This window comes from Nicotiana tabacum, chromosome 6 (assembly GCF_000715075.1).
Source record: "Nicotiana tabacum cultivar K326 chromosome 6, ASM71507v2, whole genome shotgun sequence".
NCBI classification, from domain to species: domain Eukaryota; kingdom Viridiplantae; phylum Streptophyta; class Magnoliopsida; order Solanales; family Solanaceae; genus Nicotiana; species Nicotiana tabacum.
The window spans coordinates 2,506,713-2,521,021 of NC_134085.1; the positions used below are offsets into that span (position 1 = coordinate 2,506,713).

The 14,309-nt window shown below is 35.6% G+C and overlaps 1 protein-coding gene across 2 annotated transcripts; it reads left to right on the forward strand.

The window, feature by feature from the left end:
* The first annotated feature begins 1,636 nt into the window (after positions 1–1,636).
* Positions 1,637–6,245, forward strand: LOC107824397 (uncharacterized). Of its 2 annotated transcripts, XM_075254489.1 has the most exons (5): positions 1,637–2,712; positions 2,824–3,291; positions 4,092–4,469; positions 4,591–4,658; positions 5,736–6,245. In XM_075254489.1, exons 2-5 carry the CDS (start codon positions 2,848–2,850, stop codon positions 5,941–5,943), a joined length of 1,098 nt encoding a protein of 365 aa, XP_075110590.1. In that variant the 5' UTR covers positions 1,637–2,712; positions 2,824–2,847; the 3' UTR covers positions 5,944–6,245. The 2 variants fall into 2 exon arrangements, with proteins under 2 accessions (XP_075110590.1, XP_075110589.1); XM_075254488.1 differs by having other exon boundaries at positions 1,637–3,291.
* The last annotated feature ends 8,064 nt before the right edge of the window (positions 6,246–14,309 follow it).

Here is a 14,309-nt window from a genome sequence, read left to right on the forward strand (position 1 = left end):
AACTTTTGACTTTTAGCTTATTTTTGTCATTTTAGCTTAAAAATAAGTGATTAAAATCATTTTTTTTACTTTATTCAAACATTAGAAAATGGCTTAAAAGCAATTTTGACTTAAAAGCACCTAAAATAAGCCAATCCAAACGGGCTATAATTTTGAAAGCTTGGCCAAATATGGTATTATTAATAGGAATTTTTACCTCCTATAGCAAATGTTGATACCTTATTTATTTTAAATAATACAATAATCTGTCCAGTTGTAATCTCATATTTCACTCTATGAATACAGTTGAATACACTCAAATATAACAACTAATTAGTTGGACTTTCCTGATTCACGCCTATTTTTGCTACTGTATTTATGAATACAATAGCTTAAATATATTAAATACATCTTATAACCATAAAAAAAGTACCTATAATCCATAATATAGCAAATAGTAGGAGGCAAAATACATAAGTTACCCCCTGAATTATGGACGAAATCCCTGTTACACACTTTTTACAGACGAAAATTACCTTACGCACTGAACCTTTTCAAAGTGTGCCTAATACACACTACTTTGCCTACGTGGCCAGCGCGTGTTTTACCAACAAAATAAGGCGTGTGAATAAACAAAAATATATATCTGATGTTTTATTTGAACGATTCAGATCTAACAAACTTTATCTAACGGGTCAAATTGATTTTCCTTTTTCTTTTTTTCTTTTATTCCTTTTTCTTTTACTTTGTTTTGTTCATTCTTCAACGAAACAAAAGGTTCTCCCATGTTTGTCTTCAACAATCCCCCATATCCCCAGAACGGCCTTTCTTTGTTTCTTGTGAAGAGTCCAATAATGAAGCTTGATGGTCTATGAAATTTTAAAGGTAGAGAGATAGTGGTTTTTGGAAGAGAGATATTTTAGGTTTCTGCAAATTAATGGAGATTGATTGATGAGAAGGTGAATCTATGGTCGATGTTGTCTTTAATTAGAGACTTCACTGCTCTTTGCAACTCTTTTTTAGTTTAGCCACCGCCTTGGCCACCAACAGCAGTCCTCCTCTGCCCTCTATGGTGGTTCTTGCCATCCTTGATTTTTATGAAGAATAAAATGAAATTTAAAGATTTTAGCGGAAAGATAATAAGTTCGACAGTAAATGTGTAGGCCTTCTTACTTAAAGAAGTTAATCCAGATTATTATTATGGGATTCTTTTAGAGTGAAAGAAAAATAATTTTAATGGAGATATGAGGTTAGAGATGATGCTGCGCTGGTAGTCGAGAACTTCACATAGCTGATTTTTGATTGAAGAATAGTAGTCGGAGATGGAAGGTAAGATTTGATGGTGGTCGATCGAAGAGAAGGCAACCATGGTGATGGATTTAATGAAGAAGATGGGATCTAATTATAATTTAAACTTTTTTTTAATAAGTTAATGACACGTGTCACTATTTGATTGGAGCGTGAAATTACACATGTTTTGGAAAATTGGTCAAGAAAAAAATAATGTGTATTAGACACACTTCTAAAAGATTGGATGTGTAAAAAGTTGCCCATGGTCGAGAAATGTATAACAAGGATTTGGGTGCAAGGTCAATGGATAAACTATGTATTTTGCCATAATAATATTTATAGATGGCTCTCTCAATATAATCCGCTTGTTTTGGTGTTTTGCCGTTTCCTCTTACTTCCCCCAAAACCCAAACCCAAAAAGAAAAAACCCTTCTCTTTTGTTCCCGCTTTGTCTCTCTCTCTCTATATACCTGTCTCTATCTTCACTGCTATCTATGCGCACACAGATAAATAGATAGATATAAACAGTAGAAGCAAAGGATTATTAGGGTTTATTGTTTTACTGTTTGGGGTTTATCTTTATCACTCTGTTGTGTGAATACTAACAACAGTAGTTGAAGCGGTGACTGTGAAATGCGCCAAAAGGATGCAGAAATTGTTAAGCAGAAACCCATCATTACAATTACCCCCTCCAATCCTATCCCTTAACGTTCTTTCTTACCCCATAACCATAGGGTTTTACAAAAACCCACTTTCTGCTAACCCAAAACTCAGCCCTAAAACAATGGCTTCTTCTTCTTCTTCAGCCGCCCTCCACCATTTCACTAATCCATTTTCCGGAGGTTTTCGGAATATTTCTACTGATTCTAAGTCGGTTGTTCCTAGGGTTAATAGTTGCCGCATGTGTAGGTGTTCTCTTGATACTACTGCGCCGGTGAGGGCTTGGGTTGTGCTGAAGCAGAGTAGGACTAGTGCCGCCTGGTTCGGCATCCTGGCTGCTTCGGCTTCGGACAAGGGTGTTCCGGTGACTTCCGGTGAAGAGGAGAAGGATTTAGAAAATGGGGTTGTTGAGGAGAATGTTGTTAATGGTTCTTCAGAGGAAATTTATCCGGAAATTTTGTCTATCATGAAGTCATTTTTTGGTGTTCAGTTATTGGAATTATATTTTCTAAAAAAAATAATTTCTATAAAGGGGAAGAGTGGCTTCCCTCACTTGTGGGCGGAGATCGTTTCCTTTGCGAATTATTTTCTATCAGTTGTTCTGCATGGCATAGACAGCCCTGTTTTGTGATGTTGTGATTTGCTAGGACTGCGTGTTTCTGAATGTCCAATCCAATTATTTTCTTTCACTTGACCAATTTGGATAGCCAATATGGTCTCTGTTTTGCAGTTATTATTGGGCTGTATTGGAATTACAGGCTGAAGTACTTAGCTTAAAAGAAAGTATGTACTAATATTTAATGTGCGGGTGATGTGAAGGAAACTGTGCAGCTTGTTTGATTGTAAATTTGATGTGCTTTGTTATAATAAGGCCTTCTTTTGGCTTCTCTGCAGTTCTTTGGAAAATCCAATGAGAAGATGGTTGAGTTCTTGCAAAGCTCAGTCGGAATCATTCACAGAAACCATGCTGAGAGTATCACCACATTTATCAAAAAGAGCGTGGATGAAGAGTTGAAGGAGAAGAACCCAGATTCTGATGTGAAGTCAGCACAAAAGAAACGACTTACTTTCTGTGTTGAGGGAAACATTAGTGTTGGAAAAACAACCTTTCTGCAGAGAATAGCTAATGAGACACTTGAATTACAAGATCTTGTTGAAATAGTTCCTGAGCCTATTGACAAGTGGCAGGATATTGGACCAGATCACTTTAACATATTAGATGCATTCTATGCGGAGCCACAACGATATGCTTACACATTTCAGAACTATGTTTTTGTTACAAGAGTTATGCAGGAGAGAGAATCATCTGGTGGTATCAGGCCCCTCAGGTTGATGGAGAGAAGTGTGTTCAGTGACAGGATGGTAATTTTCTAACCTTACTAAGCTTGTAAAGATGCTCATTGATTGGCATCTTCTTGCTTGATCTTTGATTGTCTGGCTGTAGCTTAACCCCTAGGACAATGTATGTTTTAGGCCATTACAGTTGCACAGTTCCACATCTTTTAATGGGTAGGCACTTCATCAAGACTGACATGGAAGTATAGACTTGCCATATAAATATACATATTCTGATTAATCTTTAATGACAGTGGACAGTACACACAAATACTCCATCTATTTAACAAGACTTGCTGGTGTTTGGAGCACGATGATCGAACCATCTAATATTCAGGGTGGATTTGAACATCAATCCCTTAGGTTCTTTTTTTGTGGTAGGAAATTTACATATTTATAAACTACATCAAGGTACTGTAAATCATCCTCATCGGGAAAAAATTAAGGTACCATCAATCACTATATTAAATCATCCTTATTGGGAAAAAAAATTTAAGGTACCATCAATCACTATATTGTAATTAAATGCCTAAAAAGATATTTGAAGTAGTCGAGGTGACAATATTTTTGACCCAAACGGAAATGCTGTATAAAATCATAGAGAGAGACAGTATTTGACAAATATCTGATTTACGTGCTATGCTTAAGAACTTGCACTGGGAGTTGATTTTCGCACCATACACACCTACTATACTTAACCGATCCGAACTAATGTGAAATTGAGGCATTGTTGTTGTTGTTGTTGTTTTTTTTTTCTTTGTTGTATGCAATGTACTATCCCTGATTATTACAAGGGCTACTGTATGATGCCTAATTTTTTGATAAAGGTCTTTGTAAGAGCTGTTCATGAAGCAAACTGGATGAATGAGATGGAGATCAGCATTTATGACTCATGGTTTGACCCAGTTGTTTCAACTTTGCCTGGACTGATTCCTGATGGATTTATTTACCTTAGAGCAAGCCCTGATACATGTCACAAGAGAATGATGTTGCGTAAGAGAGAAGAGGAAGGTGGAGTTTCCTTGGAATATCTACGAGACTTGCATGAAAAGCATGAAAGCTGGCTTTTCCCATTTGAAAGCGGAAATCATGGGGTATTGTCTGTTAGTCAGCTACCCCTAAACTTTGATAAATCTGTTCCCCCAGAAATAAGGGACCGTGTTTTTTATCTAGAGGGCAATCACATGCACCCAAGTATTCAAAAGGTACTTCCCCATGAATGTAACTTCAGTTCATGGACATCCGTTTCTTTTTCTTTCTGATAAAGCAGTTCCTGTACATTTTTGTGACATACAGCATTGTGTTTAACTGTCTGTTTTGATGCAGGTTCCTGCTTTGGTTCTTGACTGCGAGCCTAACATTGACTTTAACAGAGATGTTGATGCAAAGAGGGAGTATGTGAACTTTCCTTTATTTTCTGTAAATGTTTATAAAATATCTCTTTCACTTAACAGTATACTCACTAAGAGGATATCATCTTTTTTTGTTATGAAAATATAGAAAAAAGGACACCGTCTTTCCCTGCAGTTTAATTTAGCATGTCTATTGAGGCAAACAGTTTCTTTTTTAGCAGTTGCCAACTGCTGTTTATGTAACTCATGTTAGTGCTGACCATTTTATCGTTCTTCACACCTTAGTTGCTGTTCAATATTAACATAATGTGTTCAAGTGTTACCTAGATCACCGAGCTGCGGATTTAATGTTGGTTGTTGGATCCAGCAAATATCAGAAACAGTTTAATCCCTGTTTAATCTTTTAATAAGCCATACATGTCAAGTACTCTTAAGATGTTTCTGTAGGGTGGATGATGGGTATATCAATGATTGACAACAGCAGCAACTTGTAGGGTTATTGCGCAACAGGGGACTTGACGTGGATTAAAAATAGGCAGGACAGTTGTGAGGAATGCAGACAGTGCAAGAGGGCTGGTTTCTCTTTCCCTGAGAAGTAGGGCTAGAGGAATCCTTTTTTTTGGGGGGGGGGGGAGGGAGGGTGTATTACCTTTCTTACACTCAATAGGGTCTTGCATCCTTTAACATTCGATCACTAAAAAAGAGGACGAAAGAGAGTATATCTTCGATCCTGCAAAACTTATCCCCAGAAAAAGGATTTCTGTCCTCTGAGGAGTTCTCCTTCATAGTATTCTGGAATCTGATATTCTACATCTAACAAATTCGTACAGATAATTGTTGCTTTCTGATGTCTTTAGTCCTTGATGTGTCGGAGTGTATTATAGACACCTAAAAACTTGTTAAAGCAATACTGCACCGAACCATTAAATAATACTTTTTTAAGCTCGTAAGTTCTTCTAATAGCTGACTTTAACACATCTTTTTGGAGTGCTGTCGTAAGTTTGTGTTTTCCTGTGCTGTGTTTCTGTACTATTGTTTACCCCATCCTTGTCTTTCTTTTGCTTCGTATGTGAGCTACAATGGTCTTTATGTTTTATTTAACCGTCATCCTATTTGAAGGTATGCTCGCCAAGTTGCTGATTTTTTCGAATTCGTAAAGAAAAAGAAAGAAGATACACCAGAAGCTGGAGAAGAAATACCAAAGGGTAATCAAGCACCACTTTTGCTGCCTCAAAATGGAGGTTTGTGGGTACCTGATGGCAAGTTCTCAGAATCGGCACTAAAATCCTTGGATTTCAGACGAAACATGTCGTTCATGTCTCACTAGCGCACACTGCTCCTACTTGCAAAATCCAGATGTTGCTGAACGGAATGTGTTTATTTTCTCCTTGTAAAAATATGTGTTTGACTACTCAAGTTTTTAACCTGCAGTAGTGTAGGAGTAGGTTGTATGTGGATGTTGCTAGGATGCTGTTTAAAGCTTTGTTTTGTGGGAAGGCAGTGGAGTTGCTTCTTTTCCTTTGCAGGTTTGAGATTTGAGTGCATATCCAGGCTAACATGGCTCTCTATATGCAGCAAAGTAATTATGGATTTGAAATTTAAGTAATGCCATTAAGTCAGGTTTCCTAATTATTTGTAGCATTTTGAAACTATTCTACTCGGAAGATAGATATTTTTCAACTTTGTCCAACATTTTCCCTATTATCTCGTAATATTTTAATTGTAAGTTTTGTAACACCGATGTCACGAGGTCCTCATTGCTTCTGGACTGAACCTGCCTATTCTATTCATTTTGGTGGACTGAAGGAAAATTTTGAGAAGTGCTGAACCCAGTAAAGGAACAATTAGAGGGTTTCTTAGGAAATGTTAAATAGTAAAAGTTTTTTCCTAGTAATCTCAGTCGCTTTTACGTTCTTTTTTTTTTTGGTTATTTTGCTGTGGAATAATCTACCTCTTAATAGCCTGCTTGGCCAAGCTTTTCCAACTTCAAAAATATTTTTCCCAAAAATAAGTACTTTTTTTTAAATGAAGTTGAGATATTTGACAAGCGTTTAGAAGAAAAAAAAAGTACTTTTAAGTAGAAGCAGAAGCAGTTTTGGAGAAGCAGAAAAAAATAGCTTTACATCAAAGTATTTTTTTGAAAACCACTTTTGAAAAAATACACTTAGAAGTATTTTTTGAAAACCACTTTTGAAAAAATACACTTAGAAGTATTTTTTTAAAAGTTTGGCTAAACGCTAATTGCTGCTGAAAAATACTTTTCAAATTAATTAGCTGAACACAAACTGTTTTTCACCAAAAGTACTTTATTGAAAAATACTTTTCAAAATAAACTAATTTTAGAAGCTTGGCCAAACAAGCTATAAACAAGGAACAACAAAGAACCAACAATTAAACACCCTTAGGGGTCGTTTGGTTTGAAAACAACTTATGCTGAGATTAATTATATTGAGATTAGTTATCTTGGTAATATTTTTTTTATTGACTGTTTGGTATGTTGTATTACTTCTGTGAACTGAGATAACTTATCCTGGGATTACTATTCTATCCTCTGACGGGTATCAGTTATCCTGGTACTATATTTAATCGTGGAATAACTTATTACAGGATTAGTAACTAAACAAGGGATAATGTGGTATTAAATTTTTATTCCAAAATTATTTTTGCTTATCCATTGTACCAAACATCCCCTAAGATATTTTGTGAGATAAAGCAGCTGAACTCTTCATTGCCTTTCGCCTACGTGCAATTTTATGCAAATTGCAGATCAGGAATGCAGATGCATTATCATAGAGCAAACCAGATTTCATAGCACAAAAGCTGAAAGTATACCAATTGAGTACAATAAAAGCATAGGTTGAAACGGAGAGGTATGTAGGATTTAAATTGGCGTAATGACTTCCTGACCACTTAAACTTATAGGGCTTTTGAAAGTTGATATACGGACTTTGAATTTTCTCATTTGAACACTCCAACTCATGATTCCCTTAACTAATAAACACATTTGACCTTTGAGCCTACACGCGTATATTACACATACACAAACATGTCCATCCAGTCAGCAAATGACCAATGGAATTATTACACGCCAAGGGCGCGAAAACAAACCTCAACTGATTAGGGTCCCCCCTCTTTTAATCAATAGATCGACCAAAAAGACGCTCATTTCGTCTTTTTCCTCTCTCTAACCAACCCTGCCCTCTTAACCCTAGGTTAGTAATGGCCTGAAAAATCAGTCACCCCTTCCAAAATCGATCATAATCACTTACCCATTATAGTGTTTTCATTTATTATCTATTAATATCGTTCTGATCGAGTTTCGTTTGGTCTGTGCTTTCGATTCCAGTCACATTATAGGATTTGAAGGTTAGTTTATCTCTTTTCTCTTTTGTCATCTAATTTCTTATGAAATAATGTGAGCAGTGTGTGATAGTCAAAGCTACTTTTGTCTGCATACACAAATTGTCTGTTGTTATTTGGGATTTTATATTATGGTTTTGGGGAAAACAATCGAATATTCACTTTACTTTAGGGATTTTGTCTTTTTCATGACTGATCTGGCATTTAGGGTTAAAAAATTAGGGGTTTTTTGCATATCAAAATATTCTTGTCTCCCACTTTGATAAAGTTTATGGATTTTAGGGTTAAAGTGTATCTTACTTGGCCCTTTTTTTTATATAGGTTTCAATGACTGTCTATGTGAAATTACAGTTTGATCATCTAGGGTGGTTAGTGGCTGACACATTTATGAGCTATGTAAATGGGCAAATTTGGCCAGTTGTTCTTCGGGCTGACATTGATGAATTGCATATAATTCATTTTAATGAGTGGACTAAGGATATGGTGTACTTAACAATAGATAAATATGCATGTAAAATAAACCAAAAAGGAGAATTTAGATTTCTGAAATATGATGCTGATGCGTTAACTTTGGTAAAGACCTTAAGGATGGGGATTTTATTGATGTGTATATATGTCACACAATTAATACACCATGTGTTGAATTGGATCTAGATGAAATTTTAAGTAGTGGTGGTATAAATGTGGATCCCACCAATGTTCATCCATGTGGCTTTAATAAAATGCCACACGGGCAAACATGTGATGTTAATGTCAGGGTAATACACTCACCTAACAATGATATAAATAGGGGTAATGACACTCATGGGAAGGGTAAAGAGAGGGTTGCTGTTATAGAAAAGAATATAGAAGAGTCTAGTGAAGATGAAGGTGAGTTCTAGAAGTTTTATTTAGCAACTGATTTTGAGGGTGATGCTAAGGGCGATGAGGGTGATGAGGGAAGTATTGAGAGTGAGGATGGTGATTATGAGGCTATTTCTGATGATGATGATGATGATGATACAGATAAGTCATTATATGATGTCGATGAGGATATTATTGGAGAGACAAGTGACCTAGAACCTGAAGTTGTTGCTGCTAGACAGGCTAAAGTGAATGAAAAGAGTAGTAAATTAAGATCTAGTAAAGTTAATACTGATGAGATACCTAGTGGACCTGTAGGTATAGATCCTGATTTTAAAGACAGGTATAAAAATAGGGGTTCCAAATATGCTGGGAAGTTGGGAGGGGATGAGTAATATTTGGACAGTTCAGATTCAGGTAGTGAGGATACAGATGATGAAGTAGTTAAAGAAGATGGGGTGCATAACCCTCAACCAAGAAGATACATCAGCAGGGTATACTTTGATCCTGCTTGCAAGAAAATTTATTTCCAGTTGGAAATGGTTTTTGAAAGTGTTAAACAGTTCAGAACTGCTTTGCAAGATTATTTTGAACAAAGAAAAGTTCAAATTAAGTTGAAGCCTAATGAGCAACATAGGGTTAGGGAAAAATGTGTGAACTCAACAAGATGTAGATGGCATATTTTGGGAAGCTTGGAGGGACACACAGGGAATTTTATTGTCAGCAGCTACTATCATGTTCATAAGTGTTTCAGAGCAACCAGAAACAAGATGGCTAATACAGCATGGGTAGCTAAACATTTCAAGGACAAGATTATCAACCAACCTGAAATAAAGCTTAGGAAGTTGCAAGATTTGATTTGGATAAAGTATGGTGTGTATATGGGAAATTCCATATGTGCCAAGGCTAGACATCAGGTCATGTGTAAGTATTTAGGTGATTACAAGCAGGATTTTGCTAGAATATATGATTATGCTAACATGCTGAGGTCTACAAACCCTGGCAGCATTGTTGTTGTGAAGACTTCAAAGGATACCTGGTAAAGAGGTGTTTATGGGGATATGCATTTGTCTACATGCTTGCAAAGTAGGTTGGTTGGAAGGATGTAGAAATGTTATTGGTTTTGATGGAGTATTTTTGAAGGGTGTGTAAAGGTGAGCTACTATCATGTATTGGTAAAGATGGTAACAACCAAATGCACCATGTTGCCTGGGCAGTGGTTGAAAAGGAGACAAAAAACATATGGTCATGATTTTTTAGGTGCCCGATGCATGATTTGCAGCTCACAAAATCCCAAGGTGAAGGGCTGACCATCATTTCTGATATGCAGAAGGTATATATTTCACCCATATTCTTCCTATAATTACTTTATATATGTTTATGATATTTTAACTCTTTTTCTTGTTGCTTAAGGGACTTTTCAATCTGTGGTTGAGTTGATGCCAAATGCTGAGCACAGAATGTGTGCAAGACACATATGGGGCAACTTGAAACAAAAGTGAAGAAAGAAGGAAGAAGTTCTGGGCCTACACAAGAGCTTTATTTGAAGCATATTTGAAGGCTAAGATAGATGAGTTGGAAAAATTGGGTGATAGTAAGATCATTAAGGATTTACTGAGATACTCCAAACAATGTTGGTGTAGAGCATTCTTCAAAGATTGGAGTAAATGTGATTCTGTGGACAACAATATGTGTGAGACTTTTAACAGTTGGATCATGTCTGCTAGGTACAAGTCTATCATAACCATGTTAGAAGAGATTAGAGTGAAGGTGATGGAGAGGATGACTACCATGAGAGAATTTGCAACAAGGTGGATTTCTGATGTATCTCCTATGGCAATGGGGTACATAGAGGAACAATCTCAATATTCAATTAAGCATGAATTTAAATGGAATGGGGACACTGGGTATGAGATACAACATGGGGTTTACAAATATATTGTTGACTTTTTCAATGATACATGCACATGCAGATCATGGCAGCTCAAAGGAATACTATGCTCCTATGCAATACGTGCAATGTTTTTAAGAGATTTGAGCTTGCTGACTATGTTGTTCACTGATACAGGAAAGAAACATACTTGAAGGGTTTCAGTTGTTACATACAGCCAGTAACCAACATGGAGATGTGGCCATTAACTCAGAATCACACTGCCGAGCCTCCTGTAATTACTAAGATTCCCAATAGGCCTAAGAAAAATAGAAAAAGAGCTCAAGATGAACTTACAAAGAAGTTTGGTAAGAGATCAAGTAAAGGGGCACTAATGACATGCTCTCATTGTAAGACAGTAGGCCATAACAAGAAGGGGTGTCCTATCCTGGTAAACGATCAGATAATGCAGTCATTTTTTTTCTGATTGTGACTTGTATTTTGGTTGTTTCTATAACTCATTTTATTTTTTTGGAAATTTCAGAAAGGACAAGGATCTAGAACTGCAGGTACAATTAAATGCTAATGCTACTCAACCATCTCAGGTTGCTCAAAGAACAACTCAACTATCAGTTGCTGCAAGTGATTCTGGAACTGCTTGGATTAGAAATACTCAACCATCAGCTGTTGCAAATGGATCTGGAACTGCTGCTACCAGAAATACTAAACCATCAGTCATTGCAAGTGCATCTAGGGGTGTGCATTCGAATCGGTTTATCAATAAATCAAATCGATTATTTGTTATCGATTTCGATTTCGAAATTTTTCTTATCGAGTTATCAATTTCGATTTTGTCCTCTTCGGTTATCGGTTTATCGATAAACCAATAAGATATACAAAAAAAAATTTACCCTTATTCTATAATAGCCTTTCCTTTTCCCTAAGTCCCTAACCCTATTATTTCATCTACCACATTTAAGAAATGATCATATTTAAAGCTCAAGGGAATAAAGTTCAAATTAATGGAAAATAGAATTAGTCGTGATGATGTATTTTTTGATACAGTTGGAGTGTTGGTGGCATACATTTGATCCCTTACTTTAGTTTCGTTGCATGTGCTTGTTGACACAATTTTTATGTTATAAACGGTGTTCGTCTTATTTTAGCTTATTTTTGTCTATATTAGTTAGGCGTGTTTATAGCAATATACTTTCCGTGGAATCCCGCAAATTTTCTTATTGGTGTAATCGATAACCGAATTGATAAGCCCCAAAAATCGATAAATCGAAATCGAAAAAATCGAAACCTTGTTGAAACGATAACGATAAGCATATGTATAAATCGATAATCGATAAGTAATTATCGATAAGGGTCAAAATCGAATGAACACCTTTAAGTGCATCTGTAAGTATTCATTTTTTACTTTAGTTAAGTTGTATTAGGACCATAATTTTTGAATTATTAGACAGTACTTTATCTTATATGAGGATACTAAAAGTATGAGATCAAGGACTTCTGAGAATATTTTATCTATTGTTAGAGGAAGGCCAAGAGCTATCGGACTTCAAGGAAGACCAAGAACTACCGAATTTGGAATTTTTTTAATGATTCAGGAACAATGATAGAAAGGGTTTGTGATTTGGATTTGGATTTGGATTTTTATTTAGATATTAGTAGTTTGGGTGTTAATTTGACTTCCTATGCAATGTGGATCAAGAGACAGGGTACTTTCTGCTCCTACAAAAATAGTGGATGTTAAGCAGACCAATATTGATCTTGGATACAGTGCACCTGGACTAAGGTGGCAAGGAAGAAATGATATAACACAAAGGCAACTTCAACAACAGTTGAGGAGAAGACAAACTCAAGCAAGCCTTAGCTAACCTCAAGTCCATTCCTCATCTCAGCCAAGCCAGTCTCCATGTCCAAACTTGAGCCAATTTCAGCAAAACATCAACCAATCTCAACCATAATGATCTGCTGAATGTTTGTTTTGTGATAGCTTAAGATTGTTAGTTGCAGAACTAAATTTGTAGGTTAACTATGGATGTTTAACTATGACTTTTATTTTGGCACAATGTTTAAACTGTTTCTGCTACTAAATAATTTTCAATAGCTAATTTTGCCAACCAAGAAAGTTGTTCGAACTTGGTTGTTTATATATGTCTGCTTGTTTATGTTAAAATTGCTTTTCATTCCACAAAAATATATCATACATTTTGTCATTATCATTGTACATAGGGTTATGAAGACACTGATTAGTACTAACTAGACGAAGAAGGAAATTACAATTATTAGTGCTAATACAACAACTAGTTAAAATGATCTTCACCCTCTTCCTACGCTATGGTCGATCTCTCACTCTAATTCTTGATAATAGACCTAAAATCACTTGTTTATAGTGATCTGGAAGAGATGGGTCAAACCACCTAATAAGATTACAAGAATTTTTTCGGCCATGATTTGAGCATCCATAAAACCTTCTTTCTGGATTTGTTGGCTTACAAGTGATGCAAAACTTAGCTTCAACTCCACAATGACAAAATACAGGACTTTACATCATTTTCACAGTCTGAAAAAAGAAAAAATAAATAAATAAAGCTTCAGATTTTAGAAAAATGAAGGAATGGAGCTTCAAATTCTATATAATAGAGGGATAATGTATTTTACAATGAATGAATAAGAACACACTAAAATAGACACCATTTTGGACCGTTGGGCGTTGGGAAGAGGGCTCTCACGCTCCTAAACGTCGTGTTCCTCACGCAACAGGCTGATTAGGACCAATTGACGCCACATGAACATGGTCAACGGTCAAATGGATTTATAAATTAAGGGAATCATGAGTTTGAGTGTTCAAATGAGAAAAATCCAAAGTTCATGTATCGGCTTTCAAAAGCCCTACAAGTCTAATTGGACAGGAAGCCATTATAAATTGGATGAGATTATACTCTTGCACCCATTACGCTATTAAAATTAAGAGTTCAACTTTTAATATTTTTGAGATTTTAATGATATTTTAAACGTTTATATTTACATTCCATGTCTAAAGACTCTAAACTATACACTGACTTGTTTCTTGATTTTCTGTAATTTGGTATTAAATTTAAAAACATAAATCGACATATTTGATTTGATTTGGTTAAACAAAAATGAAGAGAAACCGAGACTAAAATGTGCGTGTGGTGTGTGTTGGTTTATAGATTTTTGTAGTAATTTTATATATTTTTCGAACAAAATTAGAAGCCAATAGATTAAAGAGAAACTACCAGTTATGTCAGCCCATAAGTAATTTAGTACAAAAATTAGTCAATTCAGAAAATACTACCAATATTAGCCAATAAACTATTTGAAGTTAAAAAAAATCAAATTTTTGCTTTCTTTTGACTGGGTGTTGTTGGAATAGATTGAGCACATCTTGAAGAGTCTGAATCTAAGTTTTGGGATGATTTGGTGGAGTTTTGAGGTGGTTTGAATTGAAAATTGGAAGTGGAATATGAACATGAAAAAAGATGATGTGTATCACACTATAATCATTTGTGTACCACATACATATCATATATGTATCAAATGTGTATCACATGTATCTCCATATATGTATGTGAAATATATGCGTGATA